Genomic DNA, 13,943 nt, shown 5'->3' with positions numbered 1-13,943 from the left:
TACACCTTTTTATCTCAGATCAGAATTCTGGCAAGTTGAATTACTGGGGTGGTGGACAGGGTTTTAAACTAAACAGTGGAGGACACACATCAGGTTTGGGAGGATCCTACAAACTAGATAGAGAAGACAGGACAGCAGGATAGCAGTAAGGGAAATGATGATAAGAAAGGACAAGAATGTACAAATCTAAGAATGCAACACCAGACAGAGCTAGAAGTTATGGAAAATCTTCAGACAAAACTGATCATAATATGGTTGAATTTCACATTCAGTTTAAGACGGACAAATGGATCCAAGATTAGAATTTTAAACTTAAACAAGAGCAATTATGAGAGCATGAAACAGCTGGCAAAAGTAAACTGGGAACTAGATTCATAGATTGGCAGAGATATAATAGCAGACATTTAAGGAGATGTTTCAGAATATCCAGAAAATATACCCAGTAAGAAAAGTTGCAAAGGAAGGACGTGTGTGAAATAGCATGAAATACTGAATGTCAAAGAACTCCAACATGTTTAATACTAACCCTCTCTGTGGATGCCTTTTGCACATTCAGTGTCTTCACACCTTTGGGCAAATGGAACTCGTGGGTATCATAGTCAGTGCTAAACACAGTTTTCTGGGTCCGGGGATCAACGAACGACATTCCAATATCACTAGTGATGGAGGTTTTATCTTTCTCTACACTGAGCTTGGTGGTTCCCTGCTGAAACACCACCTAGAAAGAGCACAGGATCAAAAGTTGTGATTATAAGTTCATAAACTAATTAATACCACAAAAGAGAATTGCACAGGAACTCATTTAGGTATGTTTGTCTTTGCCATATTGTAAGCTTGTGAATAAGTAACCTAAGTAATAATTTGACTGGTTATCAGATGGGCAAGTCTCAGGGTGTTTCATTCACTAGATTTGCTTCGGTATGGTGAGAGAGGCAGTATGTGTAAGGCAGTCATTTCACCACAGGGCAGGAAAGAAAACATTCCAGATTACTTTCACGCACTTCACGGTGTTCTCAAAAACAATAGAAAAAGATAGAAAGGTAAGCGAATTAACTTGTCCTTTCTCCTTCAAAAGAGGAGGAATGGTATGGTGAGAAAAGAAGCATAAAAGGAAATTAGAATTTCCCAATTTCAGGAATATGCTGCACTTAAAAATTCTAATAAGTGTTCTGCATTATGACGTATCAGATTTTAAATTGTAGAGATTACACAAATTACAGATGACTTGGTACTTTTATAATATTTTTGTGGTTCAAGGTATTTGCATCCAACATCTTTGCCCGCATAGATTTACTCATTTTAATAATGGAAGAAAATTTTATATGGACTCCAGTTTAAAAACTTGATGCTGTTAAATTAGAAAGAACTGATATATTCATTCACTCATTCTGTGCTAAATTAATTGTAGAAATACAAGTTACTGTAATGGGACAATTGCCAGTTTTCCACTATTACTGATGTACTCTGCTCCGAGGCTCTTCCTGGTGCTTGAGGGCCAGGCAGCATCTGGCTCTACCCTTGTCCTACTCCCCTCTCAGTCTCAGGGTAGATTGGTGAGAGGTCCAACTAATACTAACTCTATGACAACAAGTCTGACATTTGAATCATTGATTTTCTCATCTGCCACTGAACCATTCCAATCACACAGGTGGTCTGATGCCTAGGATTTTTCTTTCTCAAGACCAATTTAAAAAGTTGGGAGTTTCTGTTGCTTGTTCCATGTGCATTAAGGGATTGGAAGGTGAATTAACAAACCAGTTGATTTGAAAAGCTTAAATGAAACTTAAGGGAGATTCAATTCTTATGTATGTGGGTCAAGTCAACGTAAGCAGGGATTTGGTGGGTAAATAGATTCTCTTGCCGATTCAATGAATGAACGTTCAAAAAAGACCATTTACAGATGCTGTAAAAGGATTTGGTTCTGAAGGAATTCATGTTGAAGTTGTATTAGCTCTACCCAACCACAGAGGTAGCTGAGTTCTGCACAAGTATGCGAAGGGAACAGACATATTCTGTATGGTTGACAGCCCTTAGTACTAATGCCTGACTAGTAATATAAACTATTTACTGCTGTCATGCAATAAACCACCTTGTTAATTACGACTGAAAATTGAAAAGGCACTAGCACAGGAGGCTTAGTGGCAGTGAGCTCTCTCAAAACACTCCTAGTCTAATGTCACTTAGTGGTGGCAAATATCAGAACAGTCCAAGTACAGGCCGTCGCATGTGTGACAGTAAATAATCTCTATTTACATTCCTGATTGTAGATATTACTTATGGAGTCACAGTTGGTAGGCTGGGTGTTGGCATTAACTACGCATCACGCTCACTTGTTCTGAAGATACACTTCTCAAAAGAGAAAATCAATTGATGGCAGAAACATTTCCATTTGCCTTGTCAAAGATTTTTGTTCCCCCCTGCAAGCTCTGAATTTGACTTTGATTGTCTTTGTCTCCACATTTGGGGTGTCCTCTAGTCTGGGTTACCATGCTCAGCTTGCTGTAAAGTACTGTCTTTAGTATTTGTGAACCTTATTTGCAAAACACATGACCAACCAAACCAACCTGAGCTTTGATAAGCATTCTCTCAACCAGATAAATAAATAAAGAACTGCAGATGCTGGAGAACTGAGGCAAAAGCAGAAATTGCTGGTGAAAGTCAGCAGGTGGCATCTGTGGGTAGAAAGCATATGAAGAGTCACTGGACTCAACACTGACTTAGCATTCTTTCAATGCCAGGATTGCAACACAATGCAAGAACCGTAGTGTTAGGAATTCTGCCCGGATACCTGATGTTACAAAGAGAACTCTGACAGCATGGGCAGAATACTTATAATTGCTTTACATGTTGCTCATGGGTTTTGCAAGCCTCACACCCATAAACAACTGATGTCAGAAATACTGCCTGGTAGGTAAATTTTAATTTTTGTTCTGAGACAGACTTTGGCAAAAGCAATCAGCTTTGCCAGGTGATGGCTGATTTTGTTATCTCGTGTAGTGTTATTGAAGGTAATACTCAAGATAGCAAAGCTCCTACATTGAACAGAGGGGTGTGATGTATTAATAGTGACTGCGGGATCTTAAAGTACATGACATAGGGCTGGTTGATACAAGATCTGCGTCCACTGTGGACATTGTTAGGCTGGTGTTCTAAGGCAAGGGCTAAGCAATCAACAAGCAGTTGAACATTCTCCAGTGTACGTGCTGTGAGAACATAGTTATTTGCAGGTGAGTTTCCTCAGTAACTGTTTATTGACCTTTGTCCAAGCCTCGACATCCTTACAAATTGAAGAGTTTGCTGTCTGTCCTGAAATCCATGTAGAGTTGGGGGAGTAACCTTCTTACTTAATACTTGGTCTATTTTGAAAGATTACAGCATAAATTACAGTTTTCCTCCAAGTATCAGTTTATTCAGATACAGAATGAAGGAATGAACTTTGAGAATTGCAAATTTTAACCAAAATCTTCAGAAAAATGTGAACTTCATAATAGGTAAGCACTAATAAGTAGAGCAAGAGCATAGGATTGATAAATCAGCTGCATACTAATCAGGGTTTCACAGTTGCCATGCCTCACTATTAGTTACCATAGACATGTGCGTGATTATTCATACATACAAAAATATTGTGGTGGTGGTGGGGGGAAGAAGAGAGGCTTTGCTCAGTCTTCAGTCACTAGAGAATACAGAGGGCTTGCTTGCCTGAAGCCTACACTACTTTAAAAACAGATTTTCATATTCATATCATGCATTGCCGATCCACAACATGCATACATTAACATTACATGCTGAATGTTACTCTACTGGTTTATTGCTGTTTTACTTATATTAGCATCTGTGATCACGTTAAATTTCAAGTGTTAAAATGGGGTTAAATTGGAAAATAGCCTGGAAACAGTGCCGTAGAGCAATTTGAAAAGAAAGATCATAATTTTAAATTTGAGCTATTGCTGGATTGGGAGCAAATGTAGGACAGGAAACCCAGAGGTTATGGGTAAGCATGGCCTGGTGTGATTTTGGATAATGGTAGCAGAGTGTTGCATGAGCTTATTTTTTTGAGGAAGATGAAAGATACAGGTCAACCAGGAGAACTCCATTTTATCAATGTAATCATCAAATCCAGAAAAAACAAAACTATGGATGTGTATTCAACAGACAGATTGATGCAGGGGTGGAGAAGGGTAACAACAGAGGTGGAAGGAGGCAGTCTTGGTATTAGGAAAGGATACCTGGTAGATGACAAGAGTTTGGAGAAAGAGGAGGGGGAGAGAACAAGTCATATGTTCAATACAAGTTTAGGATGCTATTATGTGAACAAATCTGGCACAGCCTCAAATCATAGCCAGAGAGGGGGAGGGAATACTTGGCTTAGAAACGAAATTAGGGGTGAAGAGAATAGCTTCCAAATTTTTAACTGGAAGAAATTTTATCACCAATATTAGTTGTCAGACAAGCAATGTGACAAATCAAATGCAATGGGACAGTTTGATACAGTCAATGGTGGACCTGGATGTCATTAATTTACATGTGGAATCTTGCTTTGTTTCTGATGACATCATCGAGGAGCTGCATGCAGATGAGAAATGGGAGGCCAATAGGTAGATATTTGGAGAACTCTAGATGAATATTTTTACATTTCTAGCCCCACATGGAAATTCAGCTATTTTGAAGGGCATTTAACAGCGTATGTTATATTTGTTTGTGCTAAGACACAGATCAACTCAAGTTATGTTAACTCGCCATACTCCATGTTCAGCTATGAAAACCTTAACATCTTTTCTACACTCTATTCATATTGTTCACCCTTTACAGTGCTTGCAAAATTTAAACTACAAAAGGGCTAGACTTACTGGTTGATTATTGCCAGTGATTAACAAGTCTTCATCTCTTCTGCCTCCCACAGTACTCTTGTGCATGGGATATACCACTCCCATGTCAGATTCCTGTTTGAACCGTAGCAACCCTTCCTCGTGAAACTCCATACTATCACAGCCATTTGGACCAATGCGAATTACTGCCCAGATAACAAGCGTAATCTGAAATAGTAACAGTCATGTTACATCACGGCCAAATAAACAGTGAAGAATTTCCATTATAATATGTTGCAATAACCAGCAAGTTGATTGATAAATAAGAATCAAAAGCACAACTGACTTGAGTTAATTAACCTACTACAGCAAACTTGGTTTTAACCAGCACCTTATCAATCAGCATTCTTGATAAACTAGCAAAAATCACACACCTCAAATACCGCAATGTCTGAGTATTTATGTTGCAAATAAAGTACAACAGTGTGTATACCCCCTGCATTATGTTTCTGTTATTTACTGTTTTTACAGTTATTTTAGGAGGTGAATCGATGCTTTTACAAAGATTTTGTTTCAGGATGTTGATGTCTTGCAGCTTTGCTTGGTCAGGGTTTACTGTGGTTATGGGTACCCCTTGATTATGCAGAATATTTGATCAACCAGTGCACTCCTGGTCCCATTGGTGCCAGTTAATAAAAGGTTTTCTGTATTTTAATATATTCTTCTTGCTGTAATTTGCCAAAATCATGACATAATTAATAGAATTTTATTTCTGCCAATACCACTACAAATCCATACTACATGGCAGCAGTCATCATCAACTGCCGCTGATTCGAGGACAATGTCTACTCAGGGTCACAGATTTCTGCTATGGTTGTCAAGACCTGCAGATTTTTTTGCGCATGGGGCAGGACGTCTCATGAGATAGTGGGTTCGAGACAGCAAGGATTGCTTCTTTTACTTTCTTTCTCTGCCACCAGTCTGCCTTTAGTCTGTCTCATCATGAAGATGTTATGACTCAGAGCAGCTTGATGGACAAGTTATTGCTTGTTTGAATAATCGGTAGCAAGGTCCTTTCCATTATTAATGTCCAAGCTGCCATGTTTCGAGGAAAGACACAATGACTTTGAAGTGTAAAACAAGATATAAAAGAAGATTACAAGAGTTTTTTTAAAGATATTATAAAAGGTAAGAGAAAGGCAAAAGTGGATATTGGACTGCTGCAAAGCCAGGCTGCAGAAGCAGAAATCATAGAATCACTACAGTGTGGAAACAGGCCATTCGGCCCAACAAGTCCACACCATTCCTCTGAAGAGCATCCCACCCAGACCCATTCCCTCAATTTCCCATGTCTAACCCACCTAACCTAAACATCCCTGGCACTATGGGCAACTTAGCATGGCCAATCCACCTAACCTGCACATCTTTGGAATGTGGGAGGAAACCGGAGCACCCGGAGAAAACCCATGCAGACACAGGGAGAATGTGCAAACTCCACACAGACAGTCGCCCGAGGCTGGAATCGATCCTGGGTCCCTGGCACTGTGTGGCAGCAGTGCTAACCACTGAGCCACCGCGCCGTCCACCACTGAGTAAATGTTTTATACTGTTGCTTTCAACTTAAGCACAGCTCATCCCTACCCAGCTTCAGCATAACAGCCAACCAACACAACCGGCTGACAGCACAAGTGGCAGTGGTGGGATTCGAACCCACGCCTCCTAGGAGAATGGAACTTGAATCCAGCGCCTTAGACCGCTCGGCCACACTGGGAAATGGGGAGCAAAGAAATAGAGAAGGAACTAAATAGGTACTTTGCATCAATTTTTATGGTAGAAGACACCAGCAGTGTACCAAAACTTCAAGAGAGTCAGGAGACAAAGGTGAGTGTAGTGGCGATCACTAGTTCTGGGGAAACTGAAAGGTCTCAAATGAATAAATCATCTGGACCTGATGGACTACACCTCAGAGTTCTGAAGGAGATAGCTGAGGAGATTGTGGGGACATTAATGGTGATCTTTCAGGAATCACTGGGGGCAGAGAGGATCGGAAAATGACAAATGTAACAGCCTTCTTTCAGAAAGGAGTGAGTTGAAGATAGGATGCTATAGGCTGGTTAGCTTGACCTCAGTCATTGGTAAGATTTAAGAAACCTTTATTAAGGATGAGATTGTAGAGTACTTAGAAGTGCATAGTAAAATAGGGCTGTGTCAGCACAGCTTCATCAAGGGGAGGTCATGCCTGACAAACCTGTTAGAATTCTCTGAAGAGCTAACGAACAAATTAGACAAAGGAGAGTCAGTGATCGGGATCTGTTTGGATTTCCAGAAGGCTTTTGACAGGGTGCTGCACAAGATGCAGCTAAATAACGATCTGGACAAAGGAACTGGAGGCATTGCTCATAAGAACCATAGAAATCCCTACAGTGTGAGAGCAGGCCATTTGGCCCATCAAGTCCACACCAACACTGACGAGCAACCTACCCAGACTCACCCCCATTATCCTATCCCTATGACCCCGCATTTCCCATGGCTAATCCACCTAGCCTGCATATCCGTGGACAATATGGGCAATTTAGCCTGGCCAATCCACCTGACCTGCACATCTTTGGACTGTGGGAGGAAACCATACCTAACCAGGGAAGAAACCAGAGCACCCGGAATAAATCCACGCAGACACAGAGAGAATGTGTAAACTCCACACAGTCACCCAAGGGTAGGATTGAACCCAGGTCCTTGATACTGTGAGGCAGCAGTGCTGGCCACTGAGCCACCATGCTGTTTTGTTGCTAAGTTTGCAGATGACACAAAGATAGATGGTAGTGTTGAGGTAGTGGGGAGGCTGCAAAAGGACATGGACAGGCTGGGAGAGTAGGCAAAGAAGTGGCAGACAGAATACAATGTGGCAAAGTGCGACGTTATGCATTTTGGTAGGAAGAAAAGGTGTGCAGATAATTTTCTAAAAGGAGAAAGGCTTTGGAAAAGAAAAAGACTTCAAAGTCTCAGTTCGGGATTCTCAAAATTAATATGCAGGTTCAGTTGACAGATAGGATGGCAAATATAATTTAGCATTTATTTCGAGAGGGTAGAATACAAGAGCAGGGATGCACTGCTGAGACGTGTAAAGCTCTGGGCAGACCACATTCAGAATATTGTGAGCAGTTTTGGGCCCTGTGTCTAAGGAAGGATGTGCTCGTGTTGAAGGGGGTCCAGAGGAGGTTCACAAGAACGATCCAAGAAATGAAGGGCTTATCCTATGAGAAGCTGTTGAAGGCTCTGTGTCTGTATTTGAAGAAGTTTAGAAGATGATGTGAGATTTCATCAAACTTCAATAAGTACATTAACATTTGTTCGATCCAAAGAATGTAGCACAGGCAACATTGATGGAACTGCTCAAGCATTCTTAAGTAGAATGATACATAGTCCAGTCTCACTGAAAACACTGCTCTGTACACTACAACAGTTTTGACTTGTAGAGGAGGTCTTTGTTGTCAAATACTCACCACCATAGTTTGTAGAAGTTGAGCTAGCACAGCTGATTGGATACTGGACCTCTTCAATGGTGGTGTGTCAGGAAACATAGTTGCCAAGGTATGAGAAATGCTCAACATATTCCAGAGCCTCTCTCTATAATGGGATATGGAATATTTGGCTGACCAGTGTGTTGATGAGTTGTTTTGGTAACATTCAAGGACAGGCCACGTTTCTTACTTGCAGTACCAAAGAAATTAGAGTGGTTTGCAAATCTAGTACTGAGTGGGCAATAACACTGCAGTCATCCATAAACTATAAATCATGCCCATCTAGGTGATCAGCTTAGATTTGACAGGCAGGTGACCAAGGTTAAGAGTTTTCCATTTAGTCAAGATTTAATACAGACACCAGAGGGCGATTCAGCAAAATACATGTTAGGATTTTTATTACTATGGACAAAGGGAATATTTAAATCATTCTATGGAAACTATTTATCTCCCTACATGAAAATAGTTACAATTGTGACAATCCTGAAGTTGGACGGTGCAGTAGTAGGAGTTCTTCCCAAAGCCCTAGAAGTGCATGGAGCATTGATGTGAGCAAAGGTCCACTAGGTTAGAAGACCTCGGCTGAAAAACCATGAATGTCAGATTATTCCTTCCTCCTCCTCCACCACCACCCCTCCACCCAAAACCATCTGCTTTATTGTTTGTTGCAGTTTTCTCATTGAAAGTGATTCACCTATGGACTCTACCACAGGATAGTGGGGGATAGTCCAGAGAGTATCAGCTCAGGAGTGTTTCAAAATGTTCTTTCTAGCATCAATGGATCATGTTGTCATCCTTGAAAAGAGAAGCTTTATCCTGTGAGCAAAAGGAGGTTTGTCTGTTTCTTTTGAGGAAGGGTCACCAGACCCAAAACGTTAACTCTGTTATTTCCTTCACAGATGCTGCCAGACCTGCTGAGCTTTTCCAGCAACTTCTGTTTTTATTCCTGATTTACAGCATCCACAGTTCTTTTGGTTTTTATTTGGTCAGCATGTTGTTGGATTTCTTGGGCTTTTCTTCCTATCCCTCATATGCAGCTGCTGGAATGCTGCCTTGATTTGTGACCTTGGGTTGTTCTGCCAGGCAATGAAGGATGCTTGGCTTTATTCTAAGAGTCATTTATTTCACTCACAAAAACAAAGTTGCTGGAAATGTTCAGCAGGTCTAGCGACATCTGTGAAGGAAAAGACAGAGCTAACGTTTCGGGTCTGGTGACCCTTCCTCAGAACTGAAGAGTTCTGAACTGAGTTCTGAGGAAGGGTCACCGGACCTGAAACGTTAACTCTGTGTTTTCCTTCACAGATGCTGCCAGATGTTGAGCTTTTCCAGCAACTTTGTTTTTGTTCCTGATTTACAGCATCTGCAGTCCTTTTGGTTTTCATTTATTTCACTACTGTTTTAATTGAAGTAGACCTGGTAATGATGCTGCTCAAACCCAGTGGTCTTGGCACAGTCAATTAGCGCAACTGACTATTTGATTCCACTTTTCAGCACAAAAATGATCAAAAGGGTATGCTACCCCATCCAGGCGGTGGTGATACAACCTATTTTGAGAAATGTTTATAGGCCCTACTCATTTAGGGTGACCAAAATATCCTGAAGAGAACAGCTCAGTCATAGATACTGCTGCCCTGTCTCACCACAGATGTCCAATGACCATCATACATCAACTACCTGTCTGCAGATTCTTGGCTTGGGAGTCCTAACTGACAACCTTGCCCCCAACACCAAGGCTTGGTATGATTTTATTTATCATGGGGACTTTGGAACACCACCACCATCCACATAAATTTGATAGATTGGTGGTCATCTAAATAATGATTGAGATTACCTCACTGCTGCAGATTTCTTTCACCTTTGCAATCACTGAGATGTATAATCTTTCTCTGTCCATTCTGCCATTGAAGACTTTATATCCTGCACTTTGTCTGGCATTTCCCCCAAACTCTCCACCATGGGTAGTCCTAGTGGGAGAAAGGAGTTGCAAGCGCCTTTGCTCAAAATACACAAACTTCACCAGGACAAGGTTGTGATCCACAGAGAGCATCCCATATGGAAATGTAGCACTAAAATAGAACTATAAGAAGGGGAACAATACACAAGAGCATCCTAATATAGTAAAGCACTATTGACAATTCTTTAATCATTAGCTGACATAGCTTTCAGTAATGACCACCAAAATAAAAGCAGCAAGGGACAAATAAAAAACACAGAAATTAAAGATTAAAACAAATTTGTACTGGCAACATTGCTATTACCCTGATATATGAACTAGTCACAGAAATATATATAAAATCAAGTTAGAATGTAATCAGAATAGGTACTGTGCTTTTGTGTAGTTACGCACGTCTTCCTTCTAACTTGATACATTGGATACAATGATCAATCTGAATGTGATTTTCAGATTCTGCAATTGGATTTTTCATATGATTCTCAGAATCTGCAATCACATATAGCTGAAACTGAGTAAAAATGGCAGATTTGTCCATAGATGTGTAAGTTAGGTGGACTGGCCATACTAAATTATCCATGGTGTTTAGGGATGTGTAGGTTAGGTGAGTTAGCTATGGAAAATGCCGGATTACAGGGATAGGGTAGGGAGACGGATCTGGATGCAATGCTCCTCGGGGGGCTGGTGTGGACTTATTGGGCTGAATGGCTCGTTTCTACACTAGGGATTCTTAAGAACTCATTCCCTAAAGGACATTAATGAATTAGATTTTTACGATGATCTGTTGGTTTCATGAACACCATTGCAAATCTAGCTTTTAATTCCAGATTTATTTACTGAATCTTTCACCAGCTGCTGTGATGAGATTTAAACTCATGTCTCCCGATTATTAGCCCAGAATGATTACTAATCTAGCAAAATAACTGCTGCTATTCATTACATGAAATTCCCATGATTTGTCAACATACTGAGAAAAGATGGTACTCACAATTAAATTAATCACTGCCAAGATAAACATCAGGACAATTACACAAATGGCCAGGTTGCCTTTACGACCTCTCAATCCTGTCCTATGCAGTCTCTCTTCATCAATAGGAACATATCCAGCCTTGAAGTTGCTGTTGTGCTCCTTGTTTATATTTCTACGATCAACTGCTTTCTCATGCATGGAACGTCGAACTGGACCATTTGAACTCTGTCAAAAGAAAAGTTGGAAATTAACACTGCAAATAATGTGCTATTGCTCTGCAGTTGTTCCCTTCTGAAAAATGTCACTCAGGTCTTACTATGAACTAATTTAGATATTTACTAAATACATGGGTTAAAAATGTTTTGCACTTAAGAATATTTATTGAAAGTCTAAGTTATATACAGATACACTAGTCTTTGAAAGTACACATTCCAAAGTTTTACATTCTAAGATTGTGCAGTACTACTACACATAAATAATTATAAACTATTTTTATAATTGAGTCTAAATCCTGGAATTCCGTCCCTAATGCTATCATTGGTCTACTGAGTGGTTCAAGAAGACAGCTCACCACCAACTTTTCAAAGGCAGCTAGGGATGGGCATTAAATGCTGACCTAGCCAGCAACGCCCATGTCTCACAAATGAATAAAAAACTCTATTCTAGTCCTTCATGACTTTAAATACCATCAAGTTAATCTTTAAAGCTCCCTGCTCTAATGAAAACAAGCAATATTCAGTCCCTACTTTTCCTAGCAATTCTTTATTGCATTATTTCTGTTTCTGCTTTTATTGTGGTTAGCACTGTTGCCTCACAGCGCCAGCGACCCTGGTTCAATTCCACCCTTGGACCACTGTCTGTGTGGAGTTTGCATATTCCCCCCGTGTCTGCGTGGGTTTCCTCGCACAGCCCAAAGACGTGCAGGGTAGGTGGATTGCCCATGTTAAATAGCCCATAGTGTCCAGGGATGTTTAGGTTAGGTGGGTTAGACATGGGAAGTGTAGGGGAATAGGTCTGGATGGAATGATCCTCGGAGGGGCGGTTTGGACTTGTTGGGCCGAATGGCCTGTTCCCACATTGTAGGGACCCTATGGTTCTATGAAAGCCCAATTTTTCCAATCTTTATAATGTTTTGAACTCATTCGCTAGGAGATCTCACTTCGTAAACTCTTCATCTTTTCCGTTAATTTTAGGCATAACTAACGGAATACTGCAGCCAGCAGCGCAGCCACAACCTACTGACGTTTAATATAAACAACGTTACTAAAAATCACCAACTCCTCCCCAAAGTATAATTATTTTCAGAATTTTATAAAAACACAATTATTTACTGTAACATATTTTCATCTTGCCACTTTTTTGATCCATTTCTCCCTAATAGTAAACACTAACAGGACCTTCCCATCTCCCCTGCAATGAGCCGCTGCTCCTCACCTCTTCCGCCGCCATCTTGTCTCTGCGCTGTGGCCCCGCCCCCCGCTGGATTCAACTATCAGAGCCGGTTTGGGGGGGTGGGGGGGTGGGGAGGGGGTAATCTGGAATCAACCATCAGCATATGGAGGGGGAGGAATGGGAGGAGGAGGAGTGGTATTGTGGACAGTGAAGGACGTTATCAGAAATTGCAGCAGGATCTTGATCAGCTGGGGAATTGAGCCCAGAAAGGGCAAACAGAGTTTAACATAGATAAGTGTGAGGTGTTGCATTTTGGAAAATCAAATCAAGGTAGGAGTTTCATGGTGAATGATAGGGCCGTAAGGACTGTAGTGGAACAGGCGGACCTTAGAATGCAGGTGCACAGTTCTCTCAAAGTGGAGTCACAGGTAGACAGGGGGCAGTGAAGAAGGCCTTTGGCACACTGGCCTTCATCAATCAGGGCATTGAGTACAGAAGTTGGGAAGTTATGTTGCAGTTGTAACAGAACGTTGGTGAGGCTGCAGTTGGAGTATTGTGTTCAGTTTTGATCAGCATGCTGCGGGAAGGATGTTATTAAACTGGAAAGAGTGCAGAAGAAGTTTACAAGAATGTTGCCAGGATTCAAGGGACTGAGTTATAGGGAGAGGTTGGACAAGCTAGAACGTTTTTCTTTGAAGCGTAGGAGACTGAGGGGCAATCTTATAGAAGTGTATAAGATCACGAAAGGCATGGATACGGTGAATGCACTCAATCTTTTTCCCAGGGTTGGGGAATGAAGGACTATAGGGCATCAGTTTAAGGTAAGAACATAGAACAGAACAGCACAGTACAGGCCCTTCGGTGCACGATGTTGTGCCGACCTATTATCCTACTAAGATCAATCAATCCTGCATACCCTACATTTTACTATCCTCCATGTGCCTATCCAAGAGTCGCTTAAAAGTCTCTAAAGTATCTGACTCCACTACCACTGCTGGCAGCGCATTCCACACGCCCACTACTCTCTGTGTGAAGAACCTACCTCTGACGTCTCCCCTATACCTTCCTCCAATCACCTTAAAATCATGCCACCTCATAATAGCCATTTCCAGCCTGGTATAAAGTCTCTGACTATCTACTCTATCTATGCTTCTCATCATCTTGTACACCTCTGTCAAGTCACCTCTCATCCTGCTTTGCTCCAATGAAAAAAGCCCTAGCTCCCTCAACCTTTCCTCATAAGACCTGCCCTCCAGTCCAGGCAGCATCCTGGTAAATCTCCTCTGCACCATCTCTAAAGCTTCCAC

At 41.2% G+C, this 13,943-nt stretch overlaps 1 protein-coding gene and 1 non-coding gene across 4 annotated transcripts in view; both read right to left on the bottom strand.

The window, feature by feature from the left end:
• sgcb (sarcoglycan, beta (dystrophin-associated glycoprotein)) overlaps positions 1-12,721 on the bottom strand; it is a 26,995-nt gene extending 14,274 nt beyond the window's left edge. For 2 of the 3 annotated variants that reach the window (XM_048595571.1, XM_020534121.2), the window contains exons 1-4: positions 12,679-12,721; positions 11,263-11,469; positions 4,848-5,033; positions 527-718 (exon numbers count right to left, since the gene is read on the bottom strand). In XM_048595571.1, the coding sequence (XP_048451528.1) occupies positions 527-718; positions 4,848-5,033; positions 11,263-11,469; positions 12,679-12,693 (600 nt within the window). In that variant the 5' untranslated portion in view covers positions 12,694-12,721. Of the gene's footprint in view, positions 1-526; positions 719-4,847; positions 5,034-11,262; positions 11,470-12,575; positions 12,597-12,678 lie in introns of those variants that run through there. The other variant, XM_048595564.1, reaches the window with a different exon arrangement.
• On the bottom strand, positions 6,495-6,576 carry trnal-caa. Its single transcript has one exon. It is a non-coding gene; the product is annotated as a tRNA-Leu (tRNA).
• Positions 12,722-13,943: the final 1,222 nt, after the last annotated feature.

Source organism: Rhincodon typus, chromosome 1 (assembly GCF_021869965.1).
Source record: "Rhincodon typus isolate 14 chromosome 1, sRhiTyp1.1, whole genome shotgun sequence".
NCBI classification, from domain to species: Eukaryota; Metazoa; Chordata; class Chondrichthyes; order Orectolobiformes; family Rhincodontidae; genus Rhincodon; species Rhincodon typus.
Note: the sequence above shows the minus strand (reverse complement) of the source record. Positions and strands in the feature narration are given on the sequence as shown.